At 43.6% G+C, this 21320-nt stretch overlaps 1 protein-coding gene across 6 annotated transcripts in view; it reads left to right on the top strand.

Annotated features, from left to right (window-relative positions):
• The window catches only part of MARK3 (microtubule affinity regulating kinase 3), a 120964-nt gene extending 102100 nt beyond the window's left edge, over positions 1 to 18864 (top strand). For 2 of the 6 annotated variants that reach the window (XM_021679866.2, XM_021679864.2), the window contains exons 14-17: positions 1799 to 1902; positions 9524 to 9781; positions 15463 to 15507; positions 18320 to 18864. In XM_021679866.2, the coding sequence (XP_021535541.1) occupies positions 1799 to 1902; positions 9524 to 9781; positions 15463 to 15507; positions 18320 to 18665 (753 nt within the window). In that variant the 3' untranslated portion in view covers positions 18666 to 18864. Of the gene's footprint in view, positions 1 to 1798; positions 1903 to 9523; positions 9782 to 14103; positions 14131 to 15462; positions 15508 to 16686; positions 16858 to 18319 lie in introns of those variants that run through there. The other 4 variants (XM_021679867.2, XM_021679865.2, XM_021679863.2 and 1 more) reach the window with 3 other exon arrangements.
• Positions 18865 to 21320: the final 2456 nt, after the last annotated feature.

Raw genomic sequence — 21320 nt, 5'->3', positions numbered from 1 at the left:
GACTCGATCCCGGGACCCCAGGATCATGACCTGAGCCGAAGGCAGTCGCTCAACCAACTGAGCCACCCAGGCGCCCCCATCCTATATCCTTTAAATAATCACTCTCCTCTCCCCCATATCCTGGCAACTGCTAATCTGCTTTCTCTCCTAATGGATTTGCCTACTGTGGGTACTGCATATAAATGGCCTCCTTCCATACACAACCTTTTGTGACTGACTTCTTTCCCTCAGCGTAATAATATTCTCAAGGTTCATCCAAGTTGTAGCATGTATCAGCACTTCCTGCCTTTTTAAGTGTCAGTTTATTGCTCTGTTCATCCCTTGATGGACATTTAGATTGTTTCTACCTTTTGGTTATTGTTAATAACATTGCTATAAACATTTATGTGTAGGTTTCTATTTAGACTTGTGTTTTCATTTCTGTTGGATACATACCTAGGAATGAAATTGCTGGCTCCTATGGTAATTCAATAATTAACTTTTTTTTTTTTTTTAAAGATTTTATTTATTTATTTGAGAGAGAGAGTGAGAGAGAGAAAGAGCACAAGATGGGGGAGCGGGAGAGGGAGAAGCAGACTCCCTGCTCCTTGGGAAGCCTGCTTCTCCCTCTCCCATTCCTCCTGCTTGTGTTCCCTCTCTCACTGTGTCTCTCTCTGTCAAATAAATAAAATCTTAAAAAAAAAAAAATCTATTATTATAGCTGTTCTAATGGGCAAAAAGTGGTACCTTGTTGTGCCTTTGATTTGCATTTCTTTAATGGACCAGTGGTGTTGAGCATCTTTTCATGTGCTCATTGGCCTTCTTTGGGGATATGCCTGTTCAAGTCTTTTGCCCATTTTTAAACCAGACTGTTTGTCATTTTGTAGTTGAGTTGTAAGAGTTTTCTATGTATGTTAAAACTTTACCAAATATATGATGTGAAGATATTTTCTCCTATTCTGTAGGTTCTCTTTTTACATTCTTGGTAATATCCTTTGATGCACAAAAGTTTCTAATTTTGATAAAGTCCAGTTTATCAGTTTTTTTCCTTTTGTTAGTCGTGCTTTGGTGTCATATCTCTGAATCTGTATAATGCAAGGTTGTGCAGACTTACCTGTGTCTTTACTAATAGTTTTATAGTTTTAACACTTAACGTTTAGATCTTTATTTTTCATTTTTATTATTTTCATGCTTATTATTACCTAATTTGTATATTTACCTTATATTTCTAATCCTTGCTTTTTGATTTTTGTTTTAAAAACAGTAGCTATCAGGGCGCCTGGGTGGCTCAGATGGTTAAGCGTCTGCCTTCGGCTCAGGTCATGATCCCGGGGTCCTGGGATCAAATCCCATATTGGGCTCCTGGCTCAGCGGGGAGTCTGCTTCTCCCTCCCCCTCTGCCTCTCCCCCTGCTCATGCTCTCTCTCTCTACCTCTGTGTCTCAAATGAATAAATAAAATCTTAAAAAAACAACAACAACATAAAAACAGTGGCTATCTTCCTACTCTGTTCTAAGTGTGTTATTAATTTATGGATTATTATAGCCAACTTTTTAGAGTCACTCTACCATAGCCAGCTTTCATTCTTTCTGCCAGGAGACAGGACAGAGACTGTTGCCTCCACCCCCATTTGTGATCTTTTTAGCCAGTACTACTGATAGCTTACTGTCAGTTTATTCAAAGACTAAATTATTCATGTGTATTTAGATGAGCTTTTTTTTCCTCTTTGTACTCTCCTTATTACTGAATGGTAAAAAGATAAAAAATGCCTCCTCCTTTGTTTTTTTGTTTTTTTGTTTTTCCTCCTTTGTTTTTAATAGAGTAATACAGCATCTGGTGGAATGACACGGCGAAATACTTATGTTTGCAGTGAAAGAACTACAGCTGATAGACATTCAGTAATTCAGAATGGGAAAGAAAACAGGTATGAAATTTTACCTGTTTGCAAGAAAATTTGTTTTTCCCAAAAGAAATGGAAGCATGTTGTTTACTTCTCAGTTTTTATAATCAGAATTCAGATAATAATGGTAAGTATTCTTTCACGGTAAGTTAAATACAATGCAGATTTTTAGCGAGATACTAGAATTCCAAATTCCTCTCATTGTCCAGAGCTTATCAGGCTGTGTGTGTCATGGTTGAAAGGGTTGAGTTAAATCAGGGAGCTTTCCTACAGGAGACACATCTTAAGCTGTGTTGTAATTGTAGAATAGCAAATAGGGGAGTGGACATTATTTTGTGTACATTAACAAGTTGAACAAAGGGTGAAGTGGGGAGGGATAACGACCCAGGGCACAGGGAGCCAGGCCTCTGGAGGACAGTGTGAGGCAGGGTGAGTGAGACTTCAGTAACAGGCCAGCAGTTTACCAAAGGGGCCAAGTGGATAAGTTGAGTGGGAAAAGTGGGATAAAGTAGGGCCAAAGACCATCGTTTAGGGGGAGAGAAAAAAGAGAAGAAAGAGGTTGGGATTGGTGGAGTAGTTAAATATATTCTGTATGGAACAAATTTCTCAGGCAAGCATGGATTTTTCTTCTTTCTTTTGGTAAGAGTAGCATATAAATTAAATTCAGAGGGATGAGGTAAAGCCACAATGAGCAAGTAAAGTTCTGGAGTAGAAATCCATTAAGTAAATTCCCACCATCTTTCATTGTCCCCGGCTGCCTAACTTGAACATTGTCTGGTCTCGTCACAGTCCCATGTCTGGCATCAAAACGGTTTCTTTCTTTTTTGCTGACATTTACTTTCTGAAGATGCATTGTATGGTTTCTGTTCCCTTTAGATCTCATTAGTCAAATGTTTAATCACTAACTCTTATGGCAGCCTAAGCAAAGATTCTTCTTTCCTCTTTCATCCTCAAAACCAGACTGTTTATCATTTCCCTCTTCCATAGACTACTTAACTTTGAATTGACATGAAGCTAAAAGCTTATTGTGTGAGATTATGTTGGTTATGCAGTGCGTTTTTGAAAATATTTACACTCCAGTGTTCTCTTTTCTGATTCCTATGTGTGTACTTGTTTTAACATTGTCTTTTTTCTTGTGATTAAAAACTATCAATAGCTTGAGTATGATATGGCAGCTGTGCTAGATAGCTTATAAATAATGATTGATTTTTTAATAGTAGTCTATTCTCTGGTAAAGTTTCTTACATTACATTCTCAAATCTATCATTTCTCCTAGTTCAAAATTATTTAATAGAATAATAGAATAATAATAAATAATTATTTAATAGAATAGAATTATTTAATTATATCAATAGAAGACAATTAGAGTTTCTAATGTAAATGTTGTTTCATGACTCTTCTTCCTTTTGGAAATTCTTTTTAGTTGCTGAACTACTTTACCAGATTCTTTTTGACCTTTAGGAAATACAGTTCTCTGAGGTAAAAGGCTGTTAAGACCAGGATCTGCTCTCTGCTCCCCAGCTTGTGTTTGTGTGGTGCACATGCTCTTCTGACTCTCCCTTCCTGCAGTATTCGATTCACTCTTTGGAAACAGTTTGAAGAATTCTCTAATCTCTTTGGAATCATTACCTGTGTGTGTCTTCCCTGTCAGGGCTGACCCCTCCTTATCCCAGCCTAGGCCTCGTTGCTACAGTAGCTTCGATCATTTAAATGCTTTGCTTTTGAAAGTATTGTTTTTATCTTTAGCCAAGTAGAGCCTCGGTGTCAAACCACTCAAGACATGGCCCAAAATTTGTATAATATCTGGATTTTCTTTTTCTTTCTATCATACAAATGCACTGAAAAACTGTGGGAAATTATTGGAGGCTTCAATGGCAAACTAGTCATATTTTTTACTTTCAGTTAGGGCAATAAATGTGACAACTTTCTCGCCCTTAAAGTCGATGCTGAGTTGTAAATTGGATGCACTGCACCTTCTCTGTGCACAGATGACTTCTCAGGCAGATGGTTACTTTCTCCTCTCCCCATGTAGATCTCTGACTCCTTGACTAAAATACTGGTGAGCTACAGGATGCCTTGATCCCTGTTAACTTCTGGAAGAAGGATGTTCATTTTCATTTTTAACCATGAATATGTGGGACTTTTTTCTTACATGCGCATATGTTTATACAAAATTCTAACATGAGCGTGATCATGGCTAGTAAAGGCTGTGCAAGTTTGAACCGAAGGCTGTACACGTCCTAGACAAGCTCTTCTCCAGCTGTCTTCCAAATCCTGCCATGAGCATGGGGTGATGTTTTAAATTCTCCCCACTGGCAATGTCATCGTTTCATTTTAAAATTAATTTTATGGATTAATTCTTACCAGGGCAGTCTTTCTGTTTTATCAGGCCTACTGTATGAAAATAAAAAGAAATCATTGTTGTTTAAAGGACAGAAGTTACAGGATTTGGCAAACTCTTGCTTTGGCTTGAGCACATGTGAACTGTTTTCTAAGTCACACCATTGTTTTGACATCGGGCATGCCGAAATCCATCTTACTTTTGCTACATCTCCTGATGTAATTATTCTACCTTCTTCTGACGGCAGACTCTGACCGTGGCCCATTTCCAACAATGACGAATAGTCAGTATAAACTAGGCGTGAGAAAGTGTAACCACATCTTCAGTTGTATGGTTCTGTCACAGTTGTGTAGGTTCTTACAATGAGTCTTAAACACTTAGCACAGAGGCTGACGCATAGTGCTCAACACATACTAGCTTATGAAAGTATTGATGATAAACCATTCAGATGGGAATGTCAAGAATTTTCTTAGTTTACGCTGATTTCTCGACTTAATTATTTGGTAACCTACACACATAACGTGGACTCTGTGTCCTCTTTCATATGCTTTTAGATACCTATAGGAGACTGTTGGAAAATGTATTCAGTTGAGGGCTCCCAAAGATGTAGTGTGATATGGTTATAATAAAGCACAACAGAATCTTTTCAAAGAAGTTTTAGGTATTTGATACTCTAGGTAAGATTTTAAAATTGTGGGGCGCCTGGGTGGCTTAGTTGTTAAGCATCTGCCTTCAGCTCAGGTCATGATCCCAGGGTGCTGGGATCGAGCCCCGCATTGGGCTCCCTGCTCAGCGGGAAGCCTGCTTCTCCCTCTCCTTCTACTGCTCCCCCTGCTTGTGCTCTCTCGCTCTGTCAAATAAATAAAATCTTTAAAAAAAAAAAAAAAAAGATTTTAAAGTTGTAAAGTGTTTCTATTATTTTATCCATTTATCCATTTGTCCTACATTAAGGCACAGGGATTGAGCAGAGAAAGTTCACACATGTATCTTTTAGGTTAAATTTTTATTTCTGCCTTTACCCAATCACTGAGTATGGTTTGAGTCAGCAACCAAAACATACCATATCAGAATGTTCTGATAGCGCAGAAATGTCATATCAAACAAATTCAAAATACCTATCCTTTAGTAACTGTAAGTAGATTAGAGTTTCCAAAAATGATAATCAGACATAAATACAAAGCAGTTAGATTAACAGGAACCTCAAACAACTTGAATTGTAAGAAACAGTTACTATTTCTGTAGGTTAAGGTTTGAAAATGGTTTTCCCTTGGACCCAGAAATACTAAAAATGTAATGCAGCTACTGTTTTGCTGATGTAGATGATTATGGGCTAATCTATTAAATATAACCACCATTTATTTTTAGCACTTTTCTGGTGGTAAAATTTTGTCCAGTTTTCGCAGCAACCAACTTGATGACCTTTTAGAATACTGTGTCAAAAAAAATTTTTTTAATTTACAATGAAAATATCAATTTACACTTCCCTTTTTGGAAAGGTTTATAACTTTAAGGAGGGTCACTTTTTTGCTGCAAAGTGTCTGTCCAGTCTTGCCATGCTTATGTGCCTTGTAGATCTTGCCTACACGGTCCAGCCATTGAGCGGTATGCCTTGGGGGGGGAGGTGGGGGGAATAGGTAGGCATCTTCTTGCTCTGTATGCTGACTAAAAGCCCTTTACTTCTTCACGGTCTTTGGGATCATTCATATTCTCCAGGGAAGAAGCTAGACAACCCCTGTCTTCCTTTATTCCCCTGCTTTTAATGCACCCATTGATCCTAGCTCCTAATTTGAGCAAGAGAATGTCAGCAACTAGGCAGAGACATCAAGCGGGTTGACCCTTGACCTGTCCTGAACAGATAATAGAGCACAAAAGACAGTCATTATTTATCTGTAACTTGTTAAAGAATAAAGTTGTGTATATATATATATATATATATATGTATGTCTGTATGAGAAACAAGCAAGCATTTCTCAGATAGTTGAATCTGTTTCTCCCTCTCCCGCCCCCACTTCTCACTACTACACTTGACTAGTCTTTAAAAAGAGTTGAATCAGTTAGGACTATGTGTTACAGGTGACAGGAACCCAGTCCAAACAAACTTAAACTAAAAAGGGCATCGGGACACCTGGGTGGCTCAGTTGGTTAAGCGGCTGCCTTCGGCCCGGGTCATGATCCTGGGGTCCTGGGATCAAGTCCCACATCGGGCTCCTTGCTCAGTAGGGAGCCTGCTTCTCTCTCTCTCTCTCCCTTTGCTTGTGCTCTCTCTGTCAAATAAATAAAATCTTAAAAAATCAATAAATAATAAGGGCATCTTTGGGGCGCCTGAGTGGCTCAGTCAGTTGAGCGCCAATTGACTCTTTCTTGATTTCGGATCAGGTTGTGATCTCGGGGTTGTGAGATTGAGCCCCCCATCAGGCTCTGTGCTCAGTGGGGAGTCTGCTTGGGATTCTCTCTCTCCTTCTCCCTCTGCCCCCCCACCCCGCCGCGCATGCGCTCGCGCACTCTCTCTCAAATAAGTAAAATCTTTTTTTAAACAGTGTATCTTTGAGTTCCTATAACCAAAAAAGTGCAGGGAAAGTCAGGGTCTGTCTTCTGATTTCACTTCCTCTGTAGTGGTTCCCTGGTTGGGCTCAGCAGCATTAGACTTGGCATCTTCCCACACTCAGCTCCTCGGACAGAAGCCCTGGGGCTGTCTCTGGGTCCATGCTGGTGTGGTTCTAGCCATGTGCCCATCCTGTCACTGGCCGGAGTGGCTGCGAAAGTCTGGGATGGAGTCAGTGACATCCAGAGCCTAGGAACTTGTTTCCCTCATAGCAGAATTCAAGTGTCATTGCCCCAGGTAAAAGAGTGGGTGCCAAGTGGCAAAAACACAAAACTGAATCTATTTTTATCTTCATAAGGCATTTGTTTCCAATTCTTCTGTGACTACATTAGAGCCATTCTCCCAAGTCAGAGGACAAAATTCTCAAACAAAAATGCAGGGACAAACAGATCTTGAGCAATTTATTACAGACACATCTCTCCCACCCCACCGATCAGGATTGTCAGAGCTCCAGTGACTCATTTCATTAACTTACCTTTTCAGTTAGGAGAGCATTTATTGGGCACCATGCTTTAGGACACTCAAGCAGGGAAGGGTCACTGTGATACCGTATGGTGTGCAGTAGCAGGTGAACGTAGTACAAAAGGGGATGATAAGCTGCTGATGGGAAAGGACATCAGGGAAAACTTCATGGAGAGGGTGACCTCTGGGTTAAATTTTGATGAAAGTAGAAGATGCCTGCTCTCCAGGCACAGAGAATAGTTCCTGTGAAAGTTATTTGACCTAATGTATGACCAGGGGTTTACACATCATAGAAGCTCCCAAAAGTCAAGTTCCAAAAGGTAACAGTAGAAGGTAGAGCCTGGAGATGCAGCCGGGGCTGGGCTGTGGGTGCCTGAGGGAATGAGTGGGATGCCAGGGTGAGGGATCTGAACTCAGTCCTGAAGACACAGTGTACTTTTGAAAGGCTATGAGCAGATGAGTGGCCAGTGAAGGCCAGGAGACCAGTGAAGACAGGTGCTAAGGTATAGACCAGTGTGGGAGAGAGGGAAGACCCTCTGTGGGGAGACCCTGGGGTAGAGGTGGGGAGGGTGTGCAGACTAGCGTGCACGATCACAATTGTGAATCCCTGGCTCGCTTCAAAGGAGAGAAACTGCCTCTTTGGAACTCCAAGGGCAGGATGACTGAGCTGGAATTAAGGAACAACGTGGCCATGGTGAGGCTCGTGTCACTCTCTATGCCAGGTGAAGCTGCAGGCGTCCAGCCACGTCTGTCGCTCTTTTTCTTTGTCTACAAGTAGTTAAATTACTCTTATTAGTTTTCCTGCCTTGAAAAAAGGGGCTCTGTTGACCCCTTAGGAATTTTGACTTGTTTATAAAGAAGTGAATGATGTCCTTTGCATCGGAAGATTCTCATCTATCTTTAAACAGCATAGGACACTTGGATAAATAGCACCTAGTTACTATACCTGTCGTTTTACTAGTCCATTTAAAATATGTCTGTGTGCTTGGGGAACAGGTCGAAAGCACGGTGTGCTCATGTTATAGATTCAGTCGACCACTTCAATTTGAACGGAGACATCTCTTTCGGGAAAGGCTTTATTTTGTACACAGCTTAGAAGACATTGCCCCCTCACATAAATATTCAAACAAGTAAGATGTCATTTTTCTTCTTTAAAGCTAATAAATCTTTTACTGTTTGGAAAAAAAATAGCTGCAGGTTAGTAATTGCTGCAGAATCCCTAAAACAAGGTTAAGAGATTTTTGTTCTAAGGCAAAAATGAGATGGTTTGGGGAGGAAGGTGTGTGCTTTAAATAGCAGGTCGCTCTTTTTGTCACTGCGCCATCATATTGTTGTTTCTGCCTCTGCCTGAACCCAAACCCCCTCCCAGCCTGACAGAACTGTTCGCTTACGCAGCTAGCCCTGCCTCAGTTTGTGCCACATCTTCCACCTGTCGGCTGAGACATCAGAAGTCGATGTCCATGTCAGCCTCTGGGCACCCCACGATGATGGTACCTCCAGTAGACAGTGAAGGAGATAACAGCAAGGCTGTGTAAGACAACTGCACATTCCTCGTGAGACTCTTGTGTGCCCGCCGCTGCTCCATGCTGTGCTGTGGATTTTATAGTCCACGGGTCGTTACTCTTGTGCACAAAATACCCTTCCTGTGTGTGGTTTTAGTTCAGCGCATCCTATGTCATGGTGTCCTTGGTCGTCTGTGTGTCTTCGTGCCTTTGCATACTCCAAAGGGTGTAAGAAGTACCCCCTCCTCTCCATGGTGCTCTTAGCATGTGGAATCTGAAAGTAAATATGCCTTTTGTGTTTGTGTGCTTCTAAAACTTTTTAGTTGCCTATTCTTCAGTTTCACCCGCATAGCCCATATTTCTTTTATATTGCCAAGGTTCTCTGCATGTAAGCAACTTTGAGAAGGAAGCAAAGGGAAAAAGCTTGAGTTAGCCATTCCTTTGTCCTAGAATTTCCCTGCATTAATCTTGTCCTTGAAAATATGTATGTCCTATTCCCTTAAACCCCATGAGGCAGTGTTTCATTATATACTGTTTATTTGATACCCTCCTATTTAGCTTGCCTTTTGGTCCTGCGCCCTATAAAATACCCCCTTGGGTCTAGAGATTTATTATAAGTGATTTTCTCTACCGTATATAAGAGGTATATTGGGATTGTAGATTTTTGTGTGCCATGTTTGCCACAAAGCTGGGCTTTTGTGAACAAAGATGCGAGACTGTTCTGTTCTGCTCTTCTAGTGCTATTCCTGATCCCAGGACTCCAGTCGCTTCAACACACAGCGTCAGCAGTGCAGCCACCCCAGACCGACTCCGCTTCCCGCGGGGCACGGCCAGTCGCAGCACTTTCCACGGCCAGCCCCGAGAGCGGCGGACCGCCACGTATAATGGCCCGCCCGCCTCACCCAGCCTGTCCCACGAAGCCACACCGTTGTCACAGACTCGAAGCCGAGGCTCCACTAATCTTTTTAGTAAATTAACTTCAAAACTCACAAGGAGGTAAGTGCTGGGTGGTGCCTTTTGTTTGGAGCAAATACAAGGGCAAAAAGAGAAATGTCTTCTCTGTTTTGTGAAGCAACTGCCCAGATATTTTTCACTCTGTCTTTAACTCTTTTTTTTTTGGTGGGAGAGATCACGAGCGACAGGAGGAATAGAGGGGGGAGCAGACCCCCCGCCGAGCAGGGAGCCCGACGCGGGGCTGGATCCCGGGACCCTGGGGTCACGACCCGAGCCGAAGGCAGCCGCCCAACCGACTGAGCCTCCCAGGCGCCCTTCGCTTTGTCTTTAGCTCGTGTTTTTCTGGTTTATGTATAGAACTTTATACTTTAAAACCTTTTAGAATAGGAATTACAGAGCTCAGAATCTTCACAGCACCAAAAATCCTCTAGCACTTGGGAGGCTGTTGTTCTCTTTAATTGCTGTTCCTTTTGATCACACTTCTGTCCACATGGCATGTTTATTGCAGTTTAGCAAAACCCCACCTCCAGTGTCAGCTGGCACTCCAGAAGCAGTCCCTGTAGAAGACAGCGTGTGATGTGACCTGCCCTGGACACGGAGGAGAGAGACATTTCTTCTCTCATCTCCTGTCATTGTCATTGAAGAACACTAAGTTTTTTAGGGTCTAAATCTTAAAACTGTTTTCTCTATTGGTCTCAGTAAGTTATAGTAAGAACAAGGTAACTGGCTTAAACTGCGTAGTTTGGCATATAAAAGTCCTGATTTCTTCTCAGCAAGAAACTTGTATCTGGTTGTGTATAAAATCCTTTTTCCCTTGAGGTACTTTGAACTTTATTTCCATAACCTAATCTGGAGGCTGCAAAGGCTTAGAATCTTTGATTGCTATAAGAGGAAGAAGAAAAAGTGCCCCCGTGCACCCTAAGCACACAGGCAGAGTCACCATTATCTAGGATCACACTCAGGAGACCTGAGCGCCCCTGTACTCTCAGGACTCCCAGAAGAGTTCCTTCTTGAAGAAATTGAGCCTCACGGGGCGCCTGGGTGGCTCAGTCGTTAAGCGTCTGCCTTCGGCTCGGGTCATGACCCCAGGGTCCCGGGATCGAGCCCCGCATCGGGCTCCCTGCTCCGCGGGGAGTCTGCTCCCCCCTCTCCTTGTGCCCCTCCCCCAGCTTGTGCTCTCTCTCGCTCACTCTCTCTCAAATAAATAAGTAAAATCTTTAATAAAAATAAATAAATAAATCGAGCCTCACTGTGGATTAGTATGTCCAGGGCATCCTGCAGCTTTGTGTGTTGCAGACACACTTGTTCGTCATCTGTATTTTACTCAGAACAGCAGAGTCTGAAATGGCTGGCACCCCCCTCCTCTGTTTCTCCATACTCCCTGTGGCTCACTAGCTGGCTGCTGTGTTTCCTGCTATCTTTGGTATTTAACCTGTAAGCCAAATACCACTTTTCAGTCTCCTTAATTCCTCCAGTAATGTTATGTTCTTTTAGATGAATCACCTGAATTTAGCCAAGTCACATTCAACTGTCTTTCTCCAGGTAATCTATTTGTTGTCAGGACACTGACTACCAGTTAGGGAGGACTTCTGCTATCCGTTATCATTAACAGGACGTCAGAGGGGGGCCAGAAGTTACAGTCCAGCTTCTTACTCCACCCCTTTGCTGAAACCCCCTGTTCTAAACTGGGCAGAAGAGTAGAATGGTCTAAAGGACTTTGCCAGGTTTGGGGCACCCACTCGGGACCAGTAAGAGAAGCAGGGAGCTTAATCCAAGAAGAATCTGGTGACCCCCAGAATAATTCCTTCCTTCCTTTCATGGTCATCCTATGGCCTGTCCCAGGCCTCCCTGCCCCCTGGTTCCTTCCTTATGGACTAAACTGAAATAGAATCTGCCTCTGAAACTCGGGTGGTAGGGGACAGAGCCAGGTATGATCCAGCAGGCTGTTAGCTCCCTGGCCTTGCTTAATATTGACTCGTGTTAAGCCCGGGGAAGAGCCCTGAGCGCAGCGGGGATGCACACCAGTCAGGTCTGTCTGAGCTCTAGTTGCAGGACAGGCAGCTGTTTGTCTTTATACTTTGGTCTATAATGGGCTCTTTAAATAAAACCTTACGTATTAGGAATATCCTTGAATTTATTTTTTGCCTTTGTGCTCTTTTTCTGGTCATCTTAATGCTATTATTGTTGCAGGTAACATCAGCTACCATTTATTGATTGCTTACCATGTGCTAAGATGAATAGATGTCTGTGGATTTATAGAGATATATTTGTTTTACGTTTATAAAGATGCACATGTGTACACACGCATTCTCACACATTCATTTAATCTCCACAGTCTGCCAATGTAGTAGGTATTATCCCAATGTTGTAGGACAACCTGGGAGATGAGGTTTAAACCTCAGAGAGTTTAAGGCACATGTTCAAGATTCTACAGCCAAAAGTTGCTGAGCCAGGTCTGGGCCTCAGAGGCCCTGAGTCCGCAGCATGTGCTGCCCTACGGGGCTGTCAGGGACAGTGTGGGCCCTTGTCCCTCATTTTCTAATGTAGTTTATTTCATGTCTTTGAATTAAAATTGGATACTGAGTTTTCTTGGTTTAATTTTTTTTAAAAATCTTGGGGTTCATCTTATTTTACATTTCCAGGCAATTTCCACTCCTAAAGATTTGCAGAAATACAGTCTTCTCTTTGTTGAAGTTTGCAACTGAGGTCTGTAGCCTCCCCTGGTTGCTGTACTTTAGAAGGACACTGATATAACTGTTACCTCAGCATAGGCTGTTTATCCCGCCCTGACACTAACTGTGAGGATCAGAGCCCTGGTACCTGAAAGAGGCTCAAGTGTTCTTATGTAGGTGCTGCATCGGAGACCTGCTAAGGTTTGGTGGGAAGAGAGCTGGCACCACCGGGAGGCCTGCACTCTGCCCTGGATATGTGTGGCTTCAGAGAGCTGTGTGCTCGGAGGCCGTCTGTAGTCAGAAGGAGGCCTGCGTAGGGTGCTCAGAGTCACTCATGCCCTGTACACACGATGGACATGCCTCTGTGTGCCTCGGGTTGGTCCACGGGGCCCCGGGCGCAGACTCAGTCCTGCCGCTGCTCCTCTCTATACCTCAGGGACTCGTGGCAGGAAAAGTGAAGAAAAGCAGTTCTGTGGTACTTGACCAATAACCCTGACTTTTCTCAGGTAGAAAATTTGAAATGAAAATACATTTTAAAGATCTTTTAATCAGTTTTCAACTAAAATAATCTTTTGTATAATCCTGCCTTAGGTTTACGTAGTGCTTATTTATTTACAAAATATTGTTACGTGCATGATCTTGTCTACTGCGTGTAACCCTGCATTACCACTTCTGATCTGATTATGAAGTGGTTGGCTGTTATTCACAGTAGTTAGATATTTTTTAATTGCTTGTATCTGAAGCAATGCCAAATTATCCATGTTAGAAGGACAAGTCCAAGACATTCATTACTTCGTTCACTCAGACTGAATTCTGTGTTCAGTCACAGAACTGGGAAGTTTCAGAAATAGTTTGGTGAGCCCAGCCTGCACTTGCCCAGGAATGCTGACCCACATGATCATACAAGCCCGACTCATAGTTTGGAATTTCTTTTGTCAGATTCTGTTCAGAACAACCTGAGCATCTCCTTAATTTTTAACGAGCAGAGTCCCTTCTAAATACAGCTCTTCCAGTTTATTCCATAAAACATAATTGAAACCCCATTGTTATCTTATCATTTAATTTCCGTTCATTTTGCCATCTAAAACTCTGAAAAGTCTGCTTCATTTTAAACCCCAATCACTTAGTTTTTTCTTAAAAAGTGATTTATGTCCTATACTGTAGTAGACAGTACTGTAGTGAATGTTTAAATCATTTTTCTGAGATAAGTAAGGGTTCTCTTAATGTTTGAACATTTTAAAATGAAATTTTTAATGTTATATAAGAAGGTGAGGTTTTTGTTCATAAGACATTCTGAAGAGGATCAAGAGGTGTTACCCTCTTACTCTAGTATACTGCAGATGACTTCCATCACTTCTTTAACACAGGATGTTGGATTTTATCATCTTAAAGTATATCCATCTAAGAAACCTTTAAATAAATTTAATTACAGCTAATGTCAATATTTACTGCTGAATTTATCTTACAAGTAAGATTTTTTTTTATATTTCTAGAAAATTAAAAGATCACATACTCAATTACCTGTAATTTTATTTTTTCAACAAATGTTGTGTTTCATTGTTCATTGGACAGAAAGAGGAGCCCTGTTTTGTTTGTTGTTTTTCTTTCTCTCTATAATTGACTAGATTTTCTATTTAATTTGTTCAAGTCATTTTTGTTAATTTTTTTTTTTTTTGGCTTAATTTCTTTTAGAAACATGTCATTCAGGTTTATCAAAAGGTAGGACTTATATATACACATTATTTTTTTCGATCCTTACCCCAAAATGGCTCCTGCAATTAACATCAGGTTTGGCTTTCTAGCCTTGTTTTTGTTTTGTTTTGTTTTCTTAAAAACTAAACTTTCTGCTGAGAACTAAATACTTATTTCTTTGTAAGGAAACCTTGAAAAGAAATAGATTAACTCTGTCAGGCATTTGTAAAGGGATTGTGACACCCATGTAACAATAGGCCTGTGCATGCTCTGTGCATTTTCTTTCTTTGGTAGAATTATTTAGCATCCAAATAATTCTGTCTTCGTACTAATAACACTTAGCATGCTTCTGTTTGAAGAATGAGATGTTCAGTAATATTAATGTACAGTTACTGATTGGCCTCAAGCCCGCAGAAGGTAAGTGGTGACTGTTGCCATCTTTTAGCAAAAGGCTTTAAAATGACCGGGAAGTTAGCTAATATTTTTACATGGGAAACAAGCACAAAATTCAAACCTACAGCCTCATTTGGTTTGAGGTTTTCAGAAATAAAGATGTGGGCAACTGATAGTGGAAATGTTTTAATATTTTCAGAGAGTTGAAGAGTAAGTATTCTGTCTAAAAGCTGCTTTCCACCAACCACTGAAGGAAGTAGGTCTCATTACTTTTACTGAAAGCACTGTGGTAAATATTATATATTCCTACCAGATGAGTACTTTTTGATGATGATGAGTCAGGAGAACAAAAACGTTGCTCACGACCTTGGAATGCACACAGAATGAGGCAGAAAATCTGCCATTTGGGCCACCTGTGTCCAGAAGGCCAGGCTGTGGGGGTCTATGTGTTGATGAGGTCAGTGGATCACTGAAAGACTGTGTGAACGTAAGCTCTGTTAAAACTGTGGGAGGAGCGCTTTCCTCATGTAGGAAATGCCCCTCCATGATTGTTTTTTAATCTTCCCAGTTGTCAAATTTTCCCTTGCACAGGAAATTTTGCAGTTGGAAGTAGGGTTTAACTGCTAGAATTCATTTCCTTTTACTTAAAGCCCATTACCCTTTGGGGGAGGGATTAAAAAATCAGAGTATCTCCAATTCCAGAGCCGGGCAGGAATACCTGTTGTGTATGTGAAGCAGGTGCAGGGCCAGCCTCCCAGCCCGCCTGCGAGCACACATGGAGAAGGATGGCCGTGGGCTGAGTCACCCCCATGACGGGATGAGTTTAACAAGCACAGCTGGTGACCCGAAGTGCTTTGGGTTTGCTCATTTTATGACATCTGTGTTTGTTTATGGGTGGTTGTGTACTGGTCTGTAAGATTTCTTTTCTCTTTCCCGCTTCTCTGCTTCTGCATTCTGTTCGTTGAGGCTTCCAACTGAATATGAGAGGAACGGGAGATATGAGGGCTCAAGGTGAGGGAAATTATTTTTACTTAAAATATTTTATAGGTATTTACCTTGTGTGTGTGGCAGAAACGATGCTCTTTTCTGAATATCCTGCATCATATCCCTGCTCTCAATGTGGGATTGCTTGGTGAGGTCAGCATTTTGTGGTTGGTGAAGCAGGAGTGTGTGGCTGCTGCCCCCTCCCAGTGGCCACTTGAGGGCGCCAGAGCGCCATGGCCACCAGCCCGTGGAAGCCTTCTGTCTCCCAGCCTGATTGGGCTTTCCACTGGTGTTTGGGTGTTAAAATACGTGGCCCTCCTGCCTGGGCGCTGACAGCCTGAAATGAGATCTGGGAGTCGGTAGGAGCACTGTTGACGTGTCCGTAACTGCTGCATGATTCTGGTCTCAAAGAATGAAAGCAGAATGTTGAGTAGAATTTTCATATTTTAAATTAGATGTGTCTTTAAGAAAGATGATGTAGTCGAGCGATTTGCTTTTACATTTTGTAGATCATTTTGTATTTCACTACACAGATTTGGGTGTTGGGGGAGTTGACCAGATAGGCCTCCATAGTTGTAGTTCTTGTCCACTTACGCCCTTTCAGTACCAGTTAGCAGCTTGCTGTCTCAGGTCCCCGTTAACCCATTTGCTCTCCTGCTGGTCTTTCTACAGCACAGCTCTGGTCATGTGACTTTTCTGAATGAAGACTTGCAGTGGCCCCATTGCCTGACCTGCCCTGGGTGGCCTCAACAGCCCCGGCCTCCCCTGACCCCACGCCTGCCCCAGTTGAGGTGTCACGCCCACCCCAGGCCTGCCCATGCCGGCCTTGAGCAGGCTCCGGCGGTCCTGAGTTTGCCTACCGCAAGTACTCAGCAGCTGTTGAGGGGCTGATGCTGTGCCCCCAGTTCCAGTCCATGTGTACACTTGATTATACCCTCAACACATTCTGTGCTTTCCATACGTCCCTGCCTCTGCTTTCGATATTCCCTCTGCTCAGCACGGACTCTCTTCCCCCACCGCCTTGTTTGGAATCCCGTGGTTCTTGGCAGCTCTCCTCAGGTGCCACCCCTCCTGGAAGCCGTTCCTCATTTCCCCGCACTCCTCCCGTCAGAGGGCCCCACCTGTCGTTCCTCCTGCCCTCTAGCGGACCCTTTATACCTTTCCTGCTCTGCTGTTGGCCTTGACTTGCCGTCTTGCCTCCCCTAGCCCCAGCTCAGCTCGAGAGCTCTCGCTCAGTTTGGAAACCTCTGTGGTGACTAGTACAGCATTTTATACGTAGGAAGCTTCCGACCAACTTGAGGAGATGTGAACAAAATTGAATATTCTGCCAGCAGGTTGGCAGCTGTCTGCACAGTAAACCTATGGCCCACCCTCAGGTCTGATAAACTTGCCATAGGATGAAGTGTTTCTAACATGCATATCCTGGGCGGTGGTGTTTTTCTTTAAAGATTATTTATTTATTTATTTATTAGCGAGTGCACAGGAGAGAAACGGCATGAGGGGGGAGGGTCAGAGCGAGAAGCAGGCCTCCCGCAGAGCCGGGAGCCCGAGGCGGGGCTGGATCCCGGGACCCCGGGATCATGACCCGAGCCGAAGGCAGCCGCCCAACCGACTGAGCCACCCAGGCGCCCTCCTGGGTGTTTTTAATACAAAAGAGTGTCAGTCATTCACCGTCCTCATTGAAGCATCTGATGTATACATGAGAGTGTAAATAAGTTTGTGGCAATGATAATTAAATGCCATGAACAGCAAGATATGGTAGATTCCTAGTTGTGGACTTCCCAAGAGAACTGTGCCCAGGACCCCACCGTGACATCACCTCATAGACACTGGGACCACCCCTTCCACTCTGTGGATCGGTATAGCTTGCGTTCAAGCTGGTTGTTGGAGTGCTCAACAACAAATAAGCCTTAACATTTCATTTTTCTGCTTCAGTAGTAAGATAATGTCACCTAAGAGTTTTTTTTTTTTTTTTTAAGATTTTATTTATTTATTCATGAGAGACAGAGAGAGAGAGAGAGAGAGAGACAGAGGGAGAGGGAGAAGCAGGCTCCCCGCTAAGCAGGGAGCCCGATGTGAGACTCGATCCCAGGACCCTGGGATCATGACCTGAGCCGAAGGCAGACGCTCAACGACTGAGCCACCCAGGCGTCCCACCTAAGAGTTATTTTTAACTGTGGAATTAACAGTTTAACAAAATGGCAGGAAAAATAGCGAGGTGGGTGGAGGGAACGGAGAGAAGGGCCCACGTCCCCACCCAGCTGTATACTCGGGCCACCTGCAAGGAAGGTGATTTTGAACTATGTGGAGACACTGGTTATCCTGAGGAACCACTGTGGTGAAGGTTATGAGGAACTGACCTGAGAGGAGAAGTGGTGGCACAGGAGCAGCCGTGCTGGTCAGAGCCAGGAGCTGGCCTGCCGACCCCGCCTCCCTAAGCTGGGCTTTTGGGGGTCTCCCCCAGCTCCTTGGCACCTGCATTCAGCCTAGAGGGGAAAGCTGGGCTCTTCTTGGAGAAGTGCTCAGCTCTCTACTTCACCTGATCTTCAAGGATTTTGTTTAACAAATTATTTTCTTAATCTTATTAAGGATAGATGGTGGTGAAGATTTTTCAGCCAGGTAGACCTTGGCCTGTGTGGGTTATGGTTTGGGGGGGGGAGGTGAGTAATAGAGGAGTGCTTCTCAGTAAAGGAACAGGTCACCACATGGGAGCCTATGCAAGAGAAGTGTGGAGGTCAGTTATTCCGTTACAGCGAAGATGTTGATTATGAACTAGCTGAACTAGAAAAGGTTGGTTTTTCTGTGCAATTAAAAATAAACCTGCCACTGTGCATTTCAGTCGCAACGTATCTGCCGAGCAAAAGGATGAAAACAAAGAAGCAAAACCTCGCTCCCTCCGCTTTACCTGGAGCATGAAAACCACTAGTTCCATGGATCCCAATGACATGATGCGGGAAATCCGCAAAGTGCTGGATGCCAATAACTGCGACTATGAGCAGAGAGAGCGCTTCTTACTCTTCTGTGTCCACGGTGACGGGCACGCAGAGAACCTCGTGCAGTGGGAGATGGAGGTGTGCAAGCTGCCAAGACTGTCTCTGAACGGGGTCCGGTTTAAGCGGATATCAGGGACATCCATAGCTTTCAAAAATATTGCTTCCAAAATTGCCAATGAGCTAAAGCTGTAACCCAGTAATTACGGTGTAAATTAAGTAGCAATTTAAAGTGTTTTCCTGAACACTGATGGAAATGTATAGAATAATATTTAGGTAATAACGTCTGCATCTTCTAAATCATGATATTAAAATATAAGGACGAGAGCACGCCTGGGAGCGGAAGCTGGCCTTTTTTCTACGAATGCACTACATTAAAGATGTGTGACATGCGTGCCCTCTGTCTTATTTCCATTGCCCTGAAAGCGTGTGACATCATCGCCATGGGCCTCCTGTCTGTGTGGTGTGAGCGTGGACTGTGCGTGTGAAGTACTGCCTACGGAAGCATCTCCTTACACTGGCAGCCAGAGTTGTTACGAGTACCTCTGTGGGAGATCATTTGGTGCTAAAACATTAAAATTGCCAAGGAGGAAAATGTTGAATTACTACTAAGAATTAACTTTAAGACTAGTTGATAATTAATACAGGTTTACAGTTCATGCCTGTGGTTTTGTGTTTGTTGTTTTGTGTTTTTTTAGTGCAAAAGGTTTAAATTTATAGTTGTGAACATTGCTTGTGTTTTTCTAAGTAGATTCACAAGATAATTAAAAATTCACTTTTTCTCAGTAAAATCTTGCATTGTCTCCTACTACTGTATTTAAGACTCAGATTAAGGCAGTGACTAAAAAGTACGTTTTGCCTCCACCACCAAGCTGAACAAAAGCAGATGGTAAGTGTATGAAGGCCTGGGGCCACTTTGTCCTTGGCGTGGAGCCCAGCATTTTGTGATTACTAGCATCTTTTTTCTCCAAAGGCAAAAAAGGGAGAAGTCGGCCCTCCTGGCGACCTGCGGAGGAAGGGAATCAGGAGCCTCCGCGAGCCCGTGTGCAGAGGTACCAGGTCCTGACGGTTCTGGGTTTGTTGTCCATGAAGTATGTAATTTTCCTCTCGTTGTTTTTGTGATTCAGAACATGAATCAATCCTACAGCTTTTTTCCCACCACCTACATGGTTATATAGAGGGAGTAATGAATTCATCACTTAGGGTGACACTTCAGTCTCATGGGGAAATTGCCACATTGATTGGTGTGCTATTTTGGTTTCTGGGTTTTTTGTTGGTGGTCAAAGTATGAAAGTCTGGACAGACAGTCAAATGTTCAATACCATGGGCAGAACGCTGTTTTAAGTATTGGGGACACATCAGTGAACAGAACAAAGATCCCTATAGCATCTCTTGAAGCTTATGTTCTGATAGGATGGCAGTCAGTAAGCAAAAAGTAAAGTCGTAGGAACAAAATGATCAGTGCCAAGAGAAAAAAATGCAGAGCGATGTCAGGCATTCCTAGGGACCCGAGGTTTGGTCAGTGCCATGTTAAATCGGGGGATGGGGACGGTGGCTTGTCCTCTCAGGGAGCAAGGAGAAGAAGCCAGGAAAGCTGTTCAGAGGCTGTCAGCAGTGATCAGGCAGGAGGTGCTGCTGGCCCAGTGAGACCGTGGTCAGTTCTGGATGTGTCCTGAAATAAGAGTCAACTGCATTTGCTCTTGTGTTGGCTGTGGATGAGCGAGCCCAAGGCTGTACAAGTTTTGGCCTGAACAGCAGAAAAGACGGGTTTGCTGTCCATTGGAATGGGGCAGCTTGCTTTGGCGGGGAGGGCGAGCAGCAGAGAGGTTTTGAATGCACTGAGTTGGGGGTGCCTTCAGACACCATGTGGAGACCCAGGAGGAACCCCGGGAGTCCTCAGCCCCTCGGCCAGTGGGTGGATCCTATGCAGATATGGGACAGAAGCTCCCAGAAAAGGGGTGCGGCCTGGGAGGCGTAGAGGTGGGAGGGGCCCCGTCTCCCTCCTTTTTTCACCTGAGGCATTTTAGTTCCTTCTCTAGACCCAGTTCCTTTGCACACGCGCTTCTCTCACAGCTCCGTGTGCACAGGTTCCTCCGAGCAGCTGCCCTGTGGAAGTTTGCAGAAGGGAAGCGGGGCTCCTCTGACCTTCACGCCTCAGACACGTTCTCTAATAGCTGGCCATAGTTTTGTTCTCAAGGACACACTGAATACTGGAGGTTAAGCTCCTTTGAGAGAAGTTCATTCCCCACGTGCTCTGATGAGACGGCCACTCTGTGCACATGTTGTTGTCGGGTGTTGGTTTGTCAGAAGTGTGTGGGCACTTCAATGCACTACTGACCCAGTGAGAGTTGGGTACTGATTCACGGAAGTGGTCTGGGTCGGTCTCATTTCAAAGCCTGTAACACTGATTGACATCGGTGTGATTTCAGTGGCAACATAGATAGTGTTACTTTACTGCAGCTAAAACATGAAATCACATCGATTACTGAGGGGCCCATGCCCGTCCTTAAAATAGTATGTTTTTATAATACGGTGTTTTTATTCTGCATGCAGTGAATTTTGGAAAGGAATGTTCTAGAGTACTTGCAAATCACTTCAGACGCAATGACAAGGCCACATTTTTCCCTCATCCACTCCTCTGGAGTCCCTCAGAGGTGAGGTAAGGTATGTGGTGGGGGTGGTGCTACTGTTCATATTTACCTGACAACAAAAGTATTGTCTACTCCTGAAAGTACAGTTAGTATTCCAGTTATGTTGACTCTCGTCCAGACCAGGCAAATCGGAGGACCCGAGACAGCATTTCTTAACGACGTGCCTGGCTCTTGGGCTATCCTTTCGTGTCTAAGAGTG

This window comes from Neomonachus schauinslandi, chromosome 9 (assembly GCF_002201575.2).
Source record: "Neomonachus schauinslandi chromosome 9, ASM220157v2, whole genome shotgun sequence".
In the NCBI taxonomy this organism is placed as follows: domain Eukaryota; kingdom Metazoa; phylum Chordata; class Mammalia; order Carnivora; family Phocidae; genus Neomonachus; species Neomonachus schauinslandi.
This window is presented reverse-complemented; position numbering and strand designations above follow the sequence as displayed.